We start from the raw sequence: 20,893 nt of genomic DNA, 5'->3' as shown, positions 1-20,893 counted from the left end.
GTGATAAGAAGAACCTCTATCAGATGAAGAGAGATAGCCGTCGTCTGCCCCATCTCCAAACCCGTCTCATGGGTGAGCAGAAATGAGAAAGTCAGAGCGCCAAAGAGCGAGCATTTGAACGATCGGGAGCGGCAACTACAGTTAATCGTTAACGCTCACTCTGCTCGTTTGATCGTCCGATCGACGCTGAAAGTAAATTTCATGCGATTCAATTTAAGTTTTTGTTTTGTGTTTGGCATTGCGGCGGCGACGACGTCGTCGGCAGCAGCGGCGTCGGTGCGAATTTCTGTTTCGTTCGTTTGTCTATAAACTGCGGTACGCCCTTATGTTGGCCAACATTCGCGCTTGTGATACCGAAACATAACATACCCAACAACACCCTCATTGGGCGAAATATGTGAAGAAAAGTCTGACCTTCACACACCATACATACTACATACACACGCCCACACATAGAGAACGCTTGCGTACCCACATTGACACATCCATACAAATAATTTGCACAATTCTTGCCAACAAATACAACGATTAAACAAAAGTTCCTAAATCAAAGTCACATTTTGTGCACAAAATACAAGTTCCTATCAACAACAACAACAACAACAAAACAGCGAAAATGACAGCAATGGGATTACTTTTGCTATCAATGATGGGTAAGTGAGAACTCCGTCAGCTCAGTCCTGCCCACCCAACACCTATCTACCCAATAAGCTATATCAGTGCGACCCTGGAAAAACAATAAAAACAAAAATAGGCAACTGTTAGCTTGTTATAAAAGCGACCTTCTTATCAGCGCATTCTGCGCGCCTGTCACCAGCAATTAAATTCAGTTCGCCCTGAAAGAGATAATTATCTCGTCTGTAACTAAACCGATATGCGTAGATACATATTGTATAAAGAAAATACATGCATATGCATCTGATTTCTCATTAAATTAATTACTTGCATTTAATAATTTTGTCATTTATGTGGATAACACATAATTACACACACATACAAGACAGGGAGAGAGCGACAAAGACCCCTTTCAATTCACTTTTTTCAATATATGTACCTATATTAAATATAATTATGCATATTTTGCACACTTACTTAGTAAAGTCCCCTCGTATCGTAGTGAGATTTGTAAAAAGAAGAAAAAACCATCCTAAATGTCTAAAAGGACCCCAAAAAATTACCAATAAATAGTTCAGCATGATATTAATACTGCTTCAAGTTGAATTGCAATAGATATAGAATGTAGAAGTTGTAAGACTAACACCAAACAAGGAGAAAATCGTCATTTAGAATGTGTTAAAAAAGTCGTAGACACAAAAAATAAATTCAAATCCTCTTTTTAGACAGAAAAGCTACTTGAAAAGCTTGAGTTAATTTTTAAGGCCAATTTAGAGCATTGTCAACATTTTTGGAATCCACCCACCCAAGTTAAAGAGATAATATTCCATTTAATGGAATATGAGGGCAATTGTAATATTAATAAGAATGACTAAGCTACGTTGATGCCATGTTGTTGTTCGCTAGAATGGGGAAATCTGCAAGAATTGGGAATAATTAAAATGGAATTTTTTCCATTCATACATTCTTCAAATTCCACACGGATTCCAGGCCATTCAGAATAGATTACAGAGCATTCCATAATTGTTTCAACCAAATTGACATTTTCACCATCTTTTTGCTTTTTGTTTTTATAATATTAATAATATGTGCATTTTGTTGGTGTTTCTTTTTTTTAACGGTTTTGTTTTTATTCTTATTGCTTTGCATTGTTTTTGATGTTTGTTTGCCACCGACTCTGGGGGGTATTTTTTTTTGTGTTTTTTTTTTTTTTTTAAGTGAGTGCGACTTAATTTCAACCATTTTATCCGTATACAATACATATTTGTTTAATGGACGAACTCTTCACTCTACACATACGCACGTACTTATATGTGTGCGTGTGTGTGTGTGTCTGTATGCGTGCATGTGTCTATATTATGTGCTTTGGTTGATTAAAAACAAACAATTAGTGCATGGGGGCGTACACACACTATGGGCAATTGGATGTTATCAGGGATGCCGGGGGGTTGTGGCAAGGGGATTTCTCTAATTATTTGCTGGCAAATTAAATACTTCAATTATGCGCAAAATCTCATCAACGATAATATAGGCAAACGCCTCGATAACATGGCCTAGGGATTAATGAAAAATTATCAAAGAACTATGCGAACCAGAAAAAAAAAACAAACTCTTTCCCCTCCCTCTATCTCCCTTTCTTTCTCTCTCTCTGTCTCCCACTCCATACCGCGCTACGCTCTAATATCAAATTACTTTTGCCTGCCATTTTTCGGAGAGTTGTGAAGGGTGTTAGAGGCGTTTGGCTCAAGCCACGCCCCCTCACACTTGCATTTACTCATCAAGTATGCTATACTAAATTATTTTTCACAAACCTGTATGTGTGTGTGTGTGTGTGTCTGTGTAATGTGGTTTGAGAGTGTTTGAGTGTGTGTGTGTGTGTGTTTGGAAAAGTTTGCAACATTGATTAGGCCAACGAGTTTAATGTTTACTTTATTAGGCCGCGTAATTAGGAACAACAATTACAAGAGGGGGAGGAGAAGCAGGTTGGGGGAAAGTGTGGCAGGTAGCAGCAGGTGGCAAGGTAAGCTGGCTTTACTGTAAATATAACTGTAATTAACATGTTATACTGAAAAGTAAGCAGCATAAATTAAACTGCAAATGATTTGGCAGTCTCTCCTCTACGAGCAACTCCACCCTGATCCTGCTCTGTTTATTATTCAAGCACGCGCCGCCAATAGAACTACCGCAAAGTGCCCCGCCCCGCCCGGCCCTTCTCATGCCGCATGCCGCAACTGCCCGCTTTTAAGAAGAGACGCTCCAGAATCGGGATAGGTGTAAATGTGCGGACGCGAACACAAAAATGTTGTGCGTGTGTGTGTGTGTGCGCTCTCCAAATTTTAATTAGAAACTGCTGCTATTAACTTAGTCAAGTGCCCCCTGACTTCCATTTCCTGCCACCATTTGCTCTCAGTTTGTTCCATTTTATACCCATTTTCCAACCATTTTCTCTACCATTCCCGTATAAGTTTTTCGTATGCATATAAATGCGAAGAGCCGTCTTCTTCGCCGCATCCCGCTTCTCACCAAAATGTATGTGTTCTCGTCGTCGTGTGAAGTTTACTAGAAGGCGTCGATGAATCCTTGGCAAACTTGGCCAAAATGTATGCTGCAAAAGTTATGCTCACACCTACACTCAGACGAACACACACACAGACACACACCAGACCGGAATGGAATAGTTTTTGAAATATATTTGCCTTTGCATTTATGACTAGTGGCTAGTAGTAGTGCTTTTTTGTGTTTGAGGCAATGCGGCAGTATTAAATTTCAATTTTTTGTTTTTGTTTAGCATAGCCAAGGTTGTTGAATTTGGCCTACAGAGCCCAGAGACAGAGCCAAATTTTAACGTCTACGGTCTACGGAGCTCACCCCCAACTCGATGAATATGCTGCTTGGATGACTGCCACCTGTTGTTGTTGAGTTGTTTGTTAGCTGTTTAAATAATTTAATCCATTTAAAACTTTAATGCTGACTCATCAACAAAATGGGCAACAAATGTAGGAAGCATAAAACGAGTAAAACAAATTACCAAGCGAACTGTAAATACCCTAACAAATCTAACCAGCAAAGTCGAGAGACTTTGCGCACCACATTGAATGAGTTATTTATTCAATAAAAAACATTTAAGCCTTTTTGGTAATTTAATTAATGTTTGTGCTCGCTTGCTCGCAAAGAACTTTTCGCAGCTGCGAACTGTAAACAGATTTTCCAAATACATATATTTGAATGGAGGCAAAAAAAAACCCCCACCTAAGGCAAATACAAATAATGGGCAATTAAGTGGTGAAAATTTTCCATATAAATAGAATAAGAAATATATGTAAAATACTTGCAAACTTCATGCATGTGCCACCTGTTACCCAAGAGTGATGTAAATCAAATATCGAAATTAGTTCTTGAGAATTTTGAATACCTGACTTTCGCACTTTCGTTTTTGGGGCTATTTGGAATGACTGTTAAAGTCCAGCTTCAAACAACCGAATCACTGTGCAAGCTTTGATATTGTTTCTATTAATGAGTTGGTTAATGTTGGGCAAACTTTATGGCCTAGTTAGTATACTGTATAAAATGAATAGTGTAAGCATATAATAGCTAACAAACAAAACAAATCACCTAACAAACTTTTTATGCATATTTAATGTGCTTTGAGGCCGGTTTATTAATTGACACATTCGATGAAGATGACGGTTAGACTTTGTTGCTGCAAAACGGTGAAAGAGAGAAAGAGAGAGGAAGTGGTAGAAAAAGAAGCGAGAGATTGAGAAACATATATGTACATGTATGTGTTTGTATAGAGAGAGACTTGTTTTCGTGCAATTATTTTAATACCTAACTCTGACTCTCGCCAATCTATTCACTTTGAGCTCTCTAAATTTCGCACGGGGAATTTTCTGCAATACACCATCGTCCAATGGAATTTGTGTGTGTCTGTCTGTGTGTATTTTTTTGGGGTCGGCTGGGTGTCTCATTCATTGCGAGTTCTCGCCTCGTTGGAAGCGGGACCGCAACAGCCACAACACCGCCACGTGGGGGAATCCGCCAATCATTTATCAATGGAATGTACACGAGCTCACGCGCCGTAACCAGACACCGCACACCATCAAAAGCAAAAGTAACACCAACGGCAGAGCCAATACCAACACAAGAGCAGCTTCAACCAACTCTGATAAAGTTTAAGTTAAACAACTGATGCAATTAATGCTAACAAACTTTCCTAGAGACACTGAGAGATTTCTACATAGTTTTCCCTTCGCGTGGTGTGCCTCGAGCAAACAAAAGCCAAAGTAAAGTTAACTCAAGGCCAACTTCTGGGTCTTCTGGACTCGAATGTTTTTTTTTATTATCTACAGGTTACAGCCAGCATATGCAGCAGGTTGGTGGTCCAGACGGCGGCAGCGGTTCGCGTCTCTATTCACGTCAGGATTGGGGTGCCCGCCTGGCAAAGCAGGTGGAGCATTTCCCCGGACCGGCACCATATGTCATCATTCATCATTCGTATATACCAGCCGCCTGCTTTACCACAGCCGATTGTATGAAGAGTATGCGGAGCATGCAAGATTTCCACCAATTGGAACGTGGCTGGAACGATATTGGCTATAGCTTTGGCATTGGAGGAGACGGCATGATCTATACAGGACGTGGCTTCAACACAATTGGTGCCCATGCTCCCAAATACAATGACAAGAGTGTGGGTATTGTTCTCATTGGCGATTGGAGAAGTAAGTACCACCGAAACTAACTATTCTATATTAGTAGTTGATTAAATGTTTCAATGATTTTCACTCGCAATTAGCTGAATTGCCTCCACAAAATATGCTGCAAGCAGCCAAGGATCTAATTGCTTTTGGTGTGGCCAAGGGTTACATTGATCCGGCCTACAAGCTGTTGGGCCATAGGCAAGTTCGTGACACTGAATGCCCCGGTGGCAGACTGTTTGAGGAGATATCTTCCTGGCCGCATTTCACAATTCTCAACACAACCGCAACGGATGTGAAATCAACGCAAGCAGCCGTTCAGAAAGTTTAGTTTTGAAACAAACAAACCTAACAACAAATAATTCTACAACAGAAGCTACAAACAACGATTTTTTTACATTGTCAAGGAGCTTATCCAGTATTTATGAACACACACACACACAAAATAACACAATTACTAGCAAATAATACTACTTAAAATAAACATAAATAAATACTACTGTCAAATAACAATTGTCTGTGTTCTCTCAATTTTTATATAATTGCATTTAATTTGCCTACAGAAAATCTCTTTTCAATTAGATACTCGTTTTTTGCTTTCTGTTTTCTGTATTCTGCTTCCTGTTTCGTTTTGTTGTGTGTGACAACCTGTGCTTTGAATTTGTGTTGACCGACGACCCATCAAATTGAAAGTTTTTTTCTATTTCATTTGTTTATTGGCGTCATTGGTTCTCGATTTATATTGATTTTACACGCTGTGTGAATTTTATGAGCGAAAAAAAGAAGCATCCACAACACACAGAAATCATTCAAAAAGCTACGCCCCAAAAGTATACTGTAGAATAATGTTTGCCAAATACATTAAAAACACCACCCAAAAGTATTTTCCTCGAAAAAATCAAACAGAATTTTCAGTTTCAGTTGAATAATTTTGTTCATACATTTTTTTCTATGTTCCTATTTGTAACAAATTATTTAGTTACCACGTTGGTCAAAGCTATTGCAATTTTAATTTAGACATCCGTTGGGACTTTGATTCAAAAAGTTTCAATTATTGAACAGCTATTTGCGTTTTTTGATGGAACGTTAACAAATCTGTCGTCTTGTTTCGCAAATGTCCCAAATGACTGCCATTTGCAGCGTTATGCAAAATGATGAAACAATTATTGGCAAATTGCAAACACCATGATTCAACATTGCAAGCCGAAGGATAACTATGTGAAAAGCTTAAACTCTATATATCATATATTCACCCTATCAATGGATATAGAACAATGACGATTCGATTGAGAACGTTGAACAAAATGAAACAAGAATTGATGGCTAAGTTAACATCATTGAATGTGGCTTTTAAAAACCGTCTATCGAATAATACTAAATTCGCTAAGTAACATCATTTGCAGAATATATTCTGATGTCAATTTATAAAATTTCAAGCCCGCAAGCATTGTTCAATTACAATTACAATTTGTATCAATTATAATGAGCCAGATCTTAAACGTAACTGCATGCAATCGATTTGCAATCATTGAAACTCTATAAATACTGTCACGCACTAATCGATAGCTGTGTGTGCCAATCAGTTGACCACAAATGTCAAATTGTATGCAACAAGAGAAGAAACAGTGAACGGGAAACTAGGCAAGAGGAAAATGTAAATAAGTTAAAGAAAAGCAAAAGCAGATCTCTATCATCATCATAAAAGCTAAACACACAGAAGCACTAATGGGTCTGGATTTTCTAGACGAGTGGTTTTTATCACAGGGTAAGATGTGATTCCCTTCTTCCTCACCTCACTCGCCCTGACACAACTTAAAGAAAGCCAAAATAATTGAAAGTGTCGCCCACGCGTCAAAGAACTTGCGTAATTGAGAGACCTAGTTACTTGTACTAAGCCAATTGGTGGCATTAAATTGTCAACTGGCAAAACAAACAGAGGGAAATCATCCTTGAAGCAGGCCATCATCTCACGAGATATTAATAATTCCAGAGTTTCATTGAACTATTGAGAACATGTTGTTGTTGTCGCTGATGCTGCACCTGCCATAAGGTCAGTGAGTTAGCGCGATTCCGAAAACATGGCTAAAAATATTCTGTCGGTCAAACGAAAAATACAATTTTCATTTCATTTTCAATTTCTAGAGACAGACAGCAAGATAGGTAAGAGAAAATCTGCGAGAGCTCATTCCTGCGGAGAGAGAGAAATATTTTTTTTGGCTTTTCGAATACTTTCAAGCATTTGCCATGGCGTTAAAAATATATGAATTTAGTTTTTGAAACGCCGTCATAGGCGCAGCGTGCCTACAAATTGCCCAAAATTATCTCCTCTCGCGGTTTTTGCCTGTCTGCTTCAGTGTGCGTTCGTTTATGTGTCTGTGTGTGTGTTCTTGTTTGTGGTTTTCACTGTATGTGGGTGTGTGCGGCCTACCTAAACGATGCATATATATATACTCAAATATATATATACAGTATAAATATATATATGTATATATAAATTGTCTATAAACGGCAGAAGCTGCATCAAGTGAACGAACTAAATTAATTCAGTGAAAACGAGTTAAATCAATTTATAAAACAAAAACAAATAAATGCGCAGAATTTTTAAATATTAGTGAAAACGTTTGCACAATTTGATGGCCACTGCCTTTTAACAATAAAAAATGCCGAAAAAAAAAAATAGAAGATAAAATAAAATTTGAAAGTGCTTTATTTGCCAAATGATAAAATTTTTTTCCTGTCCAAACAAGCGTCAACTAGCGTTTCCGTCTGATTCATGAATGGAATTGAGATATATACATATACATATATATAAATACATTTAGTATTTAGTTCTTTTCTAAATTTATACTCGACAAGTATTAAAAGAACTTTCCCAACGAGAATATGTTGACTAGCAATGCTTTTTAAATATCTCACACAATTTATTTGAAATAAAACATAATATTTCACACATTTGAATTAAATGAATATCGTCCCCGCCATTGAGATCATGTTATCGAGAAATCGGCCAATCTGGCATTGGTTTAATTGAGAGCAGAAACACTTTTTGCATGGAATTCAGTTAAGCAGTTTGTTTGCTTATGGCTAAATTAGTATAAAGGAAAAGGAGGATATAAATTAAACGTTAGCTATTTGAAATAACAATTATTTCTTCAACTTTATATTAAAAATCAAAAATCAGTTTGCTTATAGTTTGAATTGCAAAGTTTTCTTTAAATAATCCTTAAATGCATTTAATTTGATTCCAAAATTTTGATGCATTTTTTTGATGCATTTTCAGTATACAATACTTTTGGGGTCTTTTGCCTTGTCTCTTTTTCTATGTCGGTTTGCCCACAACCAAACCCACCCACTTCCTCCTCCCACCACCTATCCACCTAATATGACGGCATATTTATAAGTAAAATTTTTATTTGCATGTCATATTTAATTAACGCAACCATTCCAAAAAAAAGAATAAGAAAACCAAGAAAAATCTTCGCTTTTGCCAAAAAAAAAAAAAAAAAAATGAGAAAATTGCAAAGGAGAAATGGAAATGGAGAAGGCGGAGCTGAAACAGAAGCCATGGAAGTGGCAATGGAATGAAACAAATTCGGATTTTATTCCTATTTTTTCGGTATTTTTTTGTGTACTTTGTGAAACGAGCCAGTTGAAAAGGCAAAAGACGAAAGCACCAGAGAATTTCCCTCTGTTCGATTTCCATACCCTATGTACATATGTGGGATAGAAAAGCTTATCAGGCTCGTTTAAAAAGTTACTTACAAATAGAATTAGAAAAAAATCCATCGTTGATCAATCCATTCATTGATCATCTATTCACCAAGTTAGATTTATTAATCGTTCACTCTCAATCCGAGCTATGGAATTGTCTTCTTTGGTAGACAATCACTTAAGTTATATTATAGTATTCACAAGTTTTAATGAAAACACTTTGTTGTGACAATAGAAATCACATCATTCTGGAATAGGGTAGCTGAAAGTTGACGCCCCGACATAAACTGCGGAATTTCTCGTTCCGTGTTTGTTAGACGAATGAGACTAGCTCTCTCTTTCGGACGCTTTTTCGGCTGCTTCTCTCGGCGGCGGCACAAAGAACCTAAAATTAAATATTTTCGCTTTTCTTTTTTTTTTACATATCGCAGGCAGTGGCAGAGCAAATTGTTCTCGTTGTTGTTGCTTGTGTTTATTGAAGTGCATGTGTATCGGGGCAGTTAGCTGGATACAATGTAGTACATATATGTATCCATCTATCTATCTATCTATATGTATATGTACATATATACACATGGACTAAACTTTTAACAAAGCATTTTTCTGGACAGTTAGATTTCTATTGCGATTTGCCAGATCCTGTTGTTGATTCGCGTTAGTGGGTGGTTCAATGGGATGACTGTAGCATCCATTGTGCATGACTATGACACAAAGGCCTATATTTTGGCTGTTGTCTCGTCAGCTAGAAGAACCAACAACAACACAACTACCACCACCACCAACAACAACAACAACAAGAACAGCAAAAAAGCTAATGAGCGCATGCATTTATAAATAACATTGAAATGAAACATACCCAAATATATACGAATTGAATTCGAAAAAATTTTCTTAAACAGCTGTTGCTCATCGTCCACAGCGGATTTAAAATATTTTAGCAACAAGAAAAAATAAAAAAAAAAAACCAAAAAGAAAAATCGTAAAATTAAAACACCAACAAAATAAATACACAAAAAGTAAAAGAAGAAAGAAACTTTTGGACAAGTGGAGAGAAGTCTTTGTCTCGTTCTCTTGGTGCTAATGTGCAAAGTTTTGTGTTTTCGTCGGAAAATTATTAAAAAAGTGTGTGTAAATAGACGACGACGTCGAGTGGGAGTGACGACAACTGCGGCGAGTTGTGGCAACTAGACCCTGGAGACCGACCCAGAGGCAAACCAGTGTGAGATTGAGCCAAAAAGCTAAAAACAATGCCTTTTGTAACGCCCAGAAGTGGTACCACCAATGCCTCCTCGAACAGTGGACGCACCACATTTCGTCCACCCTGGGTAAAGGATGATGGTGGCTCCTCGACTGCAGCAGCCAGTGCATCCACAAAGCCTGCTTGGGCCAAAAAGTCAACCAAAGAGAACGGTGAGAAGGAAAAGGCCGATACAGCAGCAACGAAGGCCAAAGCTACTCCAGCTACAACCGCAACGACGGCAACTAAAAAGGCGACTTCTAGCCCTGCTGAGCCTTCTAAGAAACCGGCCGCTACTGCTGCTGCTGAGCATGCTGCTAAGAAACCAGCAACAAAAACCACAACAACTGCCGCTGCCAAGAAAAATGCTGAGCCAGTGAATAAAAAATTGCCAGAGCCTCTTAAGAAAGCGGCACCTAGTGTGGTGGCCAAGAAGCCAGCAGCAGCTACAGCCGCTACCGCCATCAAGAAGAAGAAAGAGCCCACACCACCACCAGAATCATCATCCGAGGAAGAAGAAAGCGAAGAGGAGGAAGAAACTGAAACGGAAGAAGAAACTGAAGAAGAGGAGGAGGAGACAGAAGAAGAAACTGAGGAGGAATCAGAGGATGAGGAGGAGGAGGAGGATGATGACGATGACACCACCGTGGAAGCCAAGGTGCCGGAGCATATCAAGAAGGCCGCCCAATTGCGTCCCACGCAGATCAACAAGAAGCCGGAACCAACGGAAAGTGAGTTAACACAACGTTTCACTCTAGAAAAACCTAAATTGCGCTCCGTCGTGGTCAAACGGGACAAATCAATGAAAAAAGTTGCCCCCGAAGACGACGAGGATGCCGAGGAGGGTGAAACGGAAGAAGAACGCGAACGTCGTTTGCGTTTTAAACTTGAGAAACCGAAATTGAAGCATGTTAAACGCGAAGAGAAACCATTGCCCAGCAAGAGCACCGACAATTTGGCCAAAATACGCCCAGTTCTCAAAAAGGTACCTCGTGTCGACGAGATCCTTAAAGAACCCAAAGAGGAACCTAAGCCCGAATTCAAGACCAAGACCCTTAGGAAAGCGCCCTCGATTAAACGCGAATTGAGCATCAAAAATGGTAAGTTGGCATTTGATTATTCTAAGAGACGATGCCACCTGAAGAAGCTAAACAACCAATCCCGCGCCGGTTAACAACTCCAAAATGGAAAAAAAAAGAAAGAAAAAAATAACGCTGTACAAATTTATTGCCGCTTCTCTAATGTTTAACAAGAAATTGGGAAAAAATGTTCGTATGGAATCTCTCTGTATGCTAGAGGAATTCATTTCTCTTGCGTGGCATTGTGTTTGCATTGCTCTCATCCTCTTAATTTTTTGCTTCTCTTTCGGTTTTTTTTTCTATTTTTGCTTTCTCTGTTTGTTAAAACGAGTGGAAAGGTAAAGGGTAGCAAACAAGGGGGGAAGCGGGGGAAGCTATAAAACGCTCGGGACGGAAAGGCAAGGCCGACAGACGTCACAACAAAAACAGGCAGCGCGTCAACGTGGCGTATGAGTGATATGTGTAAAAGTATTGGTTTTTACCCCATTCCCCTTCCTTTTGACACAAGCGATGGCCGCGTGAGTAAACATTTGTGTGAGTTTGCTCTCAATCCTTTGAAAGGTCTCAACAAGAAATGCAATTTGCAAATAAAATTCTAGTTTTATGTGTAAATGAATGAAAGGATTAAATGATTGTAATAAGAAAACTCCTTGGTTAAGCCATCGCAGTATATAGACAATAGGGGTGATCCGCAATTTTATGAATTATGATTATGATTATTTTTTGAACATTTCTTTAAAAAAAAAATTAAATGTCTGTTTCTATAGGTTCAAATGATTTTTAGCATAGGTTTTGTTGGTGTTAATCGCATTTTATGCACATTTAAATGACTAATTTAAGTATTAAAGTCTTAAATGCCACATCTTTTAAATTATGGTTAACTATCAAGGATTTTCAAAGGAAATGTTTTTACTTGCATTTAGGAGTTGGTAGTTAAACATGCGATTTTTCTAATTCGCACTTTTCCAACAAGTAGCAGGTAGCACATAACATGCTCCATCACGGTAGCAGCACATCTCCTCCATGGTTTGAATCCTTGCCACCCTCCCACTTTTCGTGCACATGTCCACCTGAGCGCTGCTTGCTCATTTATAAAACCCCACAAAGTTTCATACATACACACACACACAAACACACACACATAATATAAATATATATGCTGGTGGGGTAGTATATAAATATGTGAATATATTTATATATGTATTCGTGTATGTGAATGATCTGATGGTATATGAAATAAATGTGCACAAAAACATTTCATCAACAAAAAGTGAAACAACAAAGCGCATATATTGCACGAATAGAGAGGCAGAGAGTACGAGAGAAACAGGAGGTGTTGTAGGGTGGAGAGAGGGAGACAGACACAGAGGGAGAGAGAGAGAGAGAGAGAGAGAGAGAGAGGGGGGTGAGGGATATAAACAGAGACAGAACAAGAATATAAAGCAATATAAATACCATTTTTTATTTATTAAATTTTAGTGAGTGTTGTGCATTGAGCCGAAAGAGGCGAAAAGTGTTTTCCCACCACACCCGACGCCGCCACCCACCACTCCCCATAAAAGAAAAATATTTATATATGTAAACGTTGTCTATACATGTATCAAAATTGGAAGTATACAAAAATTCTGTCCCTAATTCCGTATTTATAATTGCCACATATTCGCAATTTTCTAATGGACATTGTTGCCTCAAGGAAACGTCAACTTGGCCAAGCAAGGAAGGCCAAAGAAAACTGAGAATATTACAGTGAGTTGTGTTGCATAAGAATTTCTTCTGTTGCTTCTTTCTTGTCGTTTCCTGTCCCCTTAAGTTTTTGTTGTCATCGTCCGAAAATTGAATTGCCTAGTCCTCAGGGGGACTAGGATTTAACCCCCAAGGTGTTGCCTCAAGTGGGCAAAAAAAAAAAAAAAAAAAAAAATAGTAACAAAAATGAAGTGAAAAGCTCGTTAAGACCAGCAAAAAGGTTATGTGTAAGGCAGTTAACTCGCGTCCTGTTCAGCCTGTGTTCTAATCAGTGGGCAATAACGTGACCGCAAATGCGTCCTAATCTTGGTCCAACAAACAAAAGGATCGACTGGGCAAAAGGAAACGAAAAAGGCAATAGGAATGAGTGTGGAATGGTTAAGAAGAGGTCACTAAATAAAATGAGGCAAAACTCCTGTTGTCCACCGCACCATTTGTCCCCTTTAAAGCAATGGCATAAAAATAAAAAACCAACAAAATAAAACAAAACAAAAAAAGGAAAGGCCAAACACAATGAAGAAGACAAAAAAAGAAACATTTATTTAATGTGCTCGGTCGGACGACTTGGTCTTGGACTCTCAAGGGTCGGAGAGTGTGGTGCAGGGGTTTTCCTCCCTTTACTTCATCTCACTTCGGTTTCGGTTCGGTTTCGTCTAAAATTTCTTCTTGTCGTTTCGCTTTTTTTTATGGTCTAAGCAAAATTCATGATTATTGCTCATTGTGTCAAAACTAGAACATAAAACGGAATATTTAAAACCAACCAGCAGCAGCCACTGCTTTTGTAGGTGGATAGCTAAAGGAGATGATGATGATAACTTGGACCAAGCTCTTCCCTAAAGTCAGATAGATTGGAAGAGAGAGGCCAGGCGGCACACTCCACAAAAACTGACAACTATCAATAAAACGAAAAGAAAAACTGAAGCCAAAAAACTGAACTGAAACCAGGCAAAGCGACAAAGCTACCAAAGATATATGGCCATGTGCTTGATATAGTCTAACTAAATGCCCCATTTATATTCAAATATCCGCCACTAAAAAACAAAACGAAATAAAAGACGGCGGTAGCCGCAAGTTTCTTCCAACCCCCGGCCATCCTCCAATCCTCCGGCTATGCTCTGCTCCGCTTGACTTGGTGGAGGCCAAGCGAGCGTCTTCAAAAGCGGAATCCTTAAAAAAGGACATGCGGCAGCAGGGGGACAAAATATTTTCTTTTATTTAAATGAGCCTCATCTCTATGTATGTATTTGTATGTATCTAAGCGCGTGTGTGTGTATTATATATATGAGACATGTAACGGCTGAGCTCCATTTTGAGGCAAGTTTTCTTTTTTGTCTTTTTTTGGGTGGGTCAAACTGTTATTTTTTTTCCTTTTTTTACGAAAGACGAAGCACAGGGGTATGGGTGATCAGCTGCTGTCATTAGAAATGTCGACTTTCAATAGGTAAGGCTGTTTCTGTGCCCGTGTGTGTGTATATGTGTGTGCCCAACCCAACGAAGCATAAAAGATGATTAGGCTATTTCAAATTTAGACACAGCGCGGTCAAAATGACGTAAAAGGAAATCATTTTAAAGACACACTTACCTACACATACACACGCGTGTTCGATATGATGCCAAAATATTGCAATGGTTGACTGAATAATTCGATTATTACCCCGAGCATGGCCTTTAATATGATTAAAATTTTAATTAAAATTGAAAATTCATATTAGAACCTTACCCAATATGGAATTAGGAATCTTATAGCCTTTAACACATAAGATTATTTATTAGTAGCGTCTTAACTGTATTCAAGTATGATAGTTGAAGTTGTCAATTTTTAAATGGGATATAAGATATATCGAACCTTTACCTATTCTGATGGCAATTTTCTGTAAAAGCTTTTTCTATAACAACTTTGCCTTTAGTCTAACTAAGTTTTTAAACTTATGCATTCAACAAACGAGGCCAACTATTTTTAGGATTGCTCTTTCGATGATTAATTTTGTAGTTTAGTTTACGCTGTAAATACTTATTAGGAATATTAAAAACGCCAATCATACAAAAAGTCAACTGGTCTTCCTTGGGATTCTCTGTATGTGTATGTGTGTGTGTGTGTGTGTGTGTATGGAAGAGAGGTCCATAAAATATGGATAACTTTACAGTGCTTCATCATGCTCAGGAATAGGGAGACAGAGTGAATAAAAGGGGCGAAGGTGGTAAGAGAGTAGCAGGAGCAAACAAAAGAACCAGAAAGTCAGTCATCAAGTAGAAAGAGCAGGCACCACAACCAGCCATCTAAACAAGCATCCATCCAACCAGTCCAACAACAGTCAGTGATTCAATGACAACGGCAACATTTGTGCATGCATAGAATATTCTGTTGATGATAACACAATGAGCAGGGATCCCCCTTCATTCTCATCCCATCCCCATCCCAGATGGAGGTGGTATACCAACCTCTGAGTGAGCTCGCAAAATTTATGTTTACATACCCCCCCCTCGCTATTCATTTTGCGCCGTCGTAAGTGCGGGCTTTGCGGTATATTAAGTGGGTAGCATCAGCAGCTGAGAAAGGAAAAGAATCTCTCTGTTCTGTTCTGCTTTTTATATATTTAAATAAGAAATAATTTTGTCGACATGAATGAATGAAGACTTTCATCTGCCCTTTCCTACACAACCTTCCACACACAAAAAGGCAAGACAAAAGTGGTTTTTTGGATAAGTTTTTTTGTTTTGTTTTCGTCTCGGTTTCACTTCCCTCTGAACAATTTCTGACTGTGTATACATGTGTGTGTGTGTGTGTGTGGGGAGGGGACTGAGGGTTTCTGATTTAGGGGTATACATTTTCCCAAAGCTTGGCCATAAATTACTAAACCGAATTAAGCGAAACTTACTAAACGCTCGCTCAATTGGCTGCCCAAAATGTTGACCACGTATTTTAATCAGTGCCCAATGATAAGACATTGAAATGGGACCGGGAACGGAGGGAGAATGAAAGGAATGAAAGGCCATACCCATTAGAGGGACCCAAAGTACAGACAGTTCATTAACATGCAGCAGGGGACTAGACAATAATCAAGTTTCTTTGAGCTGCCACACTGATTTCATTCACTAAAGTAACACGAGTTCGGATTAGTTTCTTTTTGCTCAGGTGCAGGTAGTCTTCGGGGGATGGGATGTGGTCTTAGAACGGCGGGAGGCTAATGCACCGCAAAAAGGCAGCCAACCACTTAAAGATTAAGTGCAGGTTCAGCCAGGCGCAACTGGCAAGACGTGGGAAGAAGAAGAAGGACCCTCAGAACAAGGAACGAAAAAAAAAACACAAGCCAAAATCCAGATGAAGAGAACTCGCTAAGAGTGGGGCGGGGTGAGAGTATTAAAACGGGGTAGGGAAAAAAAGAGAGAACCGAAATTGAAGCTCACACAAAGGATAATGCGGCATAAGGTTGGCTCGATGGATGGAATGCTTGGGTTAGGCTGTCGATAGGTTGCTAGGGTTGGAGAAGCGTTTCTTGTTGCTGCTTGCCATCATCTTCATCGTCGTCGTGGGTTCATTCAAACAAAGCTAATTAACAGATTTGTCAGCTTTTCATCACTTAGCAGCAGCAGCTATTGTCTTAAGCAGTTGTTTGACTTTTACACTTCTCCCGCAGCAACAACAAAGCATTAAAAGAAAACATGCAAAGTATTGGAAAAACACTGAAAAATGGAAAACATAAGAGAAAAAACAGAAGAAAAAAGCGAAATAAAAGTTCATTTTGAGTTGAAGGATGTGGGAGGTGTTTGTGTGTATGTGTATGAGGCGGAAGGTAGGTAGTATAGCTGTATAAAAACAAATCAAAAGTTTTTCAATTGCTAATTACAAGGCCAGCAGTCCATGCAGGCGGGCTGATAGGGCCTGGCCCATCGCAGTATGACTACTGCCCAGGATAAACAGCAAAAGAAGAACCTTCGAAGAATTTCCCTTGCAAGTTGAACTCTTGTTGGGCCAACAATTTAAACGGAAATTTATTAGAAACAGCTTGCAGAAAAACATTTTCCAAACTAATTGGCCTCGTTAACAAAAGGTCTAAGAGCAGCAAGCAACCCACCAACAATAAGAACTCTAACTCCAACTCGATAGAAAAGCTAAAAAAGAAACAGACGCGCCAGACTTTAAACTAACTAACTAACTAACTAAAAAACCAAAAGCAAGCCAAGCCAAGCAAAACGAGACGGGGCTGCCAAAGTGCAGATGGGGAAAAATTTCCAAAAAAAAAAAAAAAAAAAAGAAAATAAAATGCAATCAAAGTTTTTCTTCGGCTCAGTACGGTTCGGTTCGGAATTGGGGGGTGTTAAAGCAATAAAACACCATCAAAGCCAGTAGGTGGTCGATGATGGTCCACAGCAGAAGCAGCCATAGCAGCAAGGGAAGCAGTAAGTAACTTTTCAATCTCTGTTGCAACTTTCCGGCTAAGTCAGAGACACACAGGGTTCCAGTATTGCCGGCAGCACCTACTAACAACTCAATTGATATGTATGGCTGTGGCCTGTGGCTGGTTTGCTGCCCTCCAGTGCCAAGCTCCAAGTTTCTTTACAACAAAATAATAACAAACAACTGACACAAATTGCAAACTCATTAAATTAAAATTATATTTAATAACCGCGAGTGCACGCAGCGCTAAACGATTTCCTCTAATGCCCAACCATCCATCTTTTTCATCTAAAAATCAAAAGAGCCACTAGAACTCAACCAATCTCAATTTCCGTGTCCGTTTTTCGTTCTCTTTGTCTTTGTTGTAGTTCCCGCCCCGCCGCCGTTGCCATCGTTGGTGCCCAAGGCTCCACCACCGCCTCCCCCGCCATTGGCACCCGGTGAAAAGCGTGTCCTAACCGACTCGCAGAAGCAAACACTCGAGAAGCTGAAGTAAGCTCCATTGCCCACTGCGCCCTTTCATGTGACTCACATTTTTTCTATTCTTTTTTTTTGGCCAGAACACGACCCCGTCGACGTCCAGACTGGTCTGAAATGATGAAAGAGGTGGAGAGCGGCAAAAAGCTGCGACATGTGGCATGCAACGACAGGTGAAAAATTTAGTTATTTAGTTAGTTGGTTAGTTGATGTCATCAGCAGAAGTTCATAGAACAAATTACTTAATCTAGGCAAAAAAAAAAAATGAGGAAGAGAGAAAACACATTTTCATGACAGAGTTTTAATAATTAAAATTTTAACTTGGACTCGTTTTAATTGATCTCAGATCTCAGCCCATATTGACATGTAAATCAATGACGAAAGTGGACGACAAGTTTATCTATGAAACCGAGAAGGACAATTCGCATAATAAACTGCTTAAACAGATTCAGGGTGGTATTAAACTGCGTCCAACCCGGACAAATGATCGCAGTAAGCCCATCTTGGATGGTCTGCGAAAATTCCGCCGACAAATGACTATAGAGGAGCAACTGCAAAAATCGCAATCAAAGATCAACATGCTAAGTGAGGCGCCCAGCAGTCACGCTCTGGGTCCCACCAATGCCAGTGCCCTGGGCGCGGGCAGTTCAAGACCCAGCATTGTATCTACCATATCTATTGATGAGGAAAGTCCCGATGAGTTAGATGACATTGATAAGATACGTGATGATCTGCAAAGTACCAAACAAATGTTGGCCCTCGAGCTGCGCAACCGGGAGGCTCAGGAACGCGAGAATAAGAAACTTTTGGCCAAAATACGAACCTTGGAAACCGAACTGGAGCGAGAAAAGTCACGTGAAAAGAATCTCGAATATGGCTCAAATGTTATTGTGGCCACCATGGATCCCACACCAACAACTGAGCAAGCTTACGTCAATTCGCTCAAGCGTGAGGTGGAGGACGCCCGCAAGGTGTCCAAAGAGGTGGAGCAGAACTACCAAAGCACCGGCGAGCTGCTTGTGCAAGCAAAAACGGAAATTGAGGAACAAAAACGACAGATACAATTGCTTGAGCGCAAATTGGCAGCGGCATTGCAGGTAAGCGACAGCCAAGACAGATTCAACCAGCCAAAATGATGAGGGGCGGGGCAAAGAGAATGTGGTGGTGGTGGTGGTAGTGTGGGGAATAAAAGCGAGCACAAAGTGTTGTCAGTTGAACAAACTAGTTGGGAGTTAAGAGGGGCACAAGCAACCATTCGCTCGCCCATCTATTTCTATATATTCTTGGCCATTTCTAGCGACGTGTGCTCCGCAACGCGGCAACAGCCGACCGTAAAGATTAAAGAGAGAACCCAGCAATCGCAATTAGTTGCTTTAGTTTGATTGATTGATTTTAGCTATGCTTAAAGACAACAATACTTTGTAGGTCGCTTTAATCAGCTGACAACACTTTACATACGCTGATTTTATTGGGTTTCTGGGACGGATATTACGAGAAGGAAATGTGTAAGGAATTGGAATGTAAAGAAATCTTTTCTCATAATCCTTACAGACTCTGTTTCGAGTTAAACCAGTTTATAAACTGTTTCGAAAATCTTGTATATAGATCATACAAGTGCCATTTCCATATTATCCTAAGTTGATCCGTCCCAGGCCCCAAATCGGGGGCTCGTTACATATTATGTTTATGGGTGATAGACAAACAGACATAATCGCAATCCCCGAAAGCTTTTCTAACCAATTAACGCGCTATATTATAAGGGTCATACGACACCATGCACTAACCGTCCGCATATTAGTTATTGCTTTGCTTACGACGACGACAACGACGACGAGCACGACTACTACAGCAACGAGGCAAGGACCAATCATGGTCTACACAAGGTATCAATGCTGCTCCCAATGCGCCCGTATGGATGAATCTCTTTTGTTGATGCTTTTTCTTTGTCTGCGTAGGGTGGCGGATCATGGGATGGCTCTCGGCGAACTAGTGATGCCAACTTCGGACGCGATAGTTCCCCCGAGCTGGATATTGAACTTAGCGAAAGTGATCCAGACGAGCCGGAAGAAAAGAAAACAGAAAGACGGGAACGAAGAATGGGCAAAGAAGTCAAAGTGTTACGCAGCAAACTGACCAAATTGAAAGTAAAGGAGGAGGCGGCCAAGAAGGAGAAGGAGGTATTGAAGCAGGCCATGAAAAAGAATCATGTTATACTCAAGTGGGTAGTGCTTATAATGAAGGACAGCAGATGAGGATTACAAGGTTTGTCTTATTTCTTAGGGAAGAAAACAAAAAGTTCAAGAAGCTGGAGAAGGAGGTACAGAAAATGGCCGCCTCAATGAAGCTGGAAGAAGACGAAGTCGATGCCGAAGAGAAGGACGAAGAGGATGAGGAGGAACCCGACGATGCGCACGTCAGCGAAGAGGAGTCCGAAGAAGAGTCTGAGGAATCGGAATCTGAAGAAAGTGAAGCAGAATCAGGCAGCGAATCTGAGGCAGAAGTAAGTTTGACAAACTGTGTGTGTGCATATGAACTTACCTGATACAAATTTGGCTGTACCTCCCTGTAGGATGCGGTAAACTCAGCCAAAAAAGCCAATCTGGAACCACGAGTTAAGACGCACGAAGGTCGCTTTGCTGCTATGAAGAAATGCAATGTCCTCCTTCAGGCAAATGTGGACAACTTGCAGGATCAAATTGTTCAAGTGCGCGCGAAGGCCACAAATCTGCAGGACGAGCTGGATGCGGTGATTGCCGATTTGGGTTTCTAGTTATAGAGCAGTACAAGGACGAATCAACGACGACGACGAGAAACAGGAGTAGCACAGACACAGACAAAGTATCGTATCCAAGGAGTACAATGTGTTTATTTATTTTACTATTTCTGTTTACGTACTGTTTGTTTTTGCGTGTAAACAAATAAAATAACATTTCTTAAAAAA

The 20,893-nt window shown here is 39.8% G+C and overlaps 2 protein-coding genes across 11 annotated transcripts in view; one reads left to right on the top strand and one right to left on the bottom strand.

Moving 5' to 3' along the window:
• Positions 1-20,864, bottom strand: part of LOC137585818 (trichoplein keratin filament-binding protein) — a 27,988-nt gene extending 7,124 nt beyond the window's left edge. Inside the window, exon 1 of one of the 2 annotated variants that reach the window (XM_068301792.1) lies at positions 20,491-20,864. The gene's annotated coding sequence lies outside the window, so the exon portion shown is untranslated. The remainder of the gene's footprint in view (positions 1-20,490) is intronic. The other variant, XM_068301793.1, reaches the window with a different exon arrangement.
• sals (sarcomere length short) overlaps positions 1-20,893 on the top strand; it is a 22,928-nt gene extending 2,035 nt beyond the window's left edge. Inside the window, exons 1-9 of one of the 9 annotated variants that reach the window (XM_068301781.1) lie at positions 7,596-7,664; positions 9,920-11,357; positions 17,844-17,967; positions 18,036-18,125; positions 18,299-19,049; positions 19,713-19,835; positions 19,908-20,170; positions 20,233-20,452; positions 20,522-20,893. In XM_068301781.1, coding sequence (XP_068157882.1) covers positions 10,268-11,357; positions 17,844-17,967; positions 18,036-18,125; positions 18,299-19,049; positions 19,713-19,835; positions 19,908-20,170; positions 20,233-20,452; positions 20,522-20,722 — 2,862 coding nt within the window. In that variant the 5' untranslated portion in view covers positions 7,596-7,664; positions 9,920-10,267 and the 3' untranslated portion in view covers positions 20,723-20,893. Of the gene's footprint in view, positions 1-226; positions 654-4,964; positions 5,334-5,407; positions 5,823-7,595; positions 7,665-9,684; positions 11,358-12,732; positions 13,083-16,936; positions 17,478-17,843; positions 17,968-18,035; positions 18,126-18,298; positions 19,050-19,712; positions 19,836-19,907; positions 20,171-20,232; positions 20,453-20,521 lie in introns of those variants that run through there. The other 8 variants (XM_068301784.1, XM_068301786.1, XM_068301783.1 and 5 more) reach the window with 8 other exon arrangements.

Source organism: Drosophila tropicalis, unplaced genomic scaffold (assembly GCF_018151085.1).
Source record: "Drosophila tropicalis isolate 14030-0801.00 unplaced genomic scaffold, ASM1815108v1 contig_878, whole genome shotgun sequence".
In the NCBI taxonomy this organism is placed as follows: domain Eukaryota; kingdom Metazoa; phylum Arthropoda; class Insecta; order Diptera; family Drosophilidae; genus Drosophila; species Drosophila tropicalis.
This window is presented reverse-complemented; position numbering and strand designations above follow the sequence as displayed.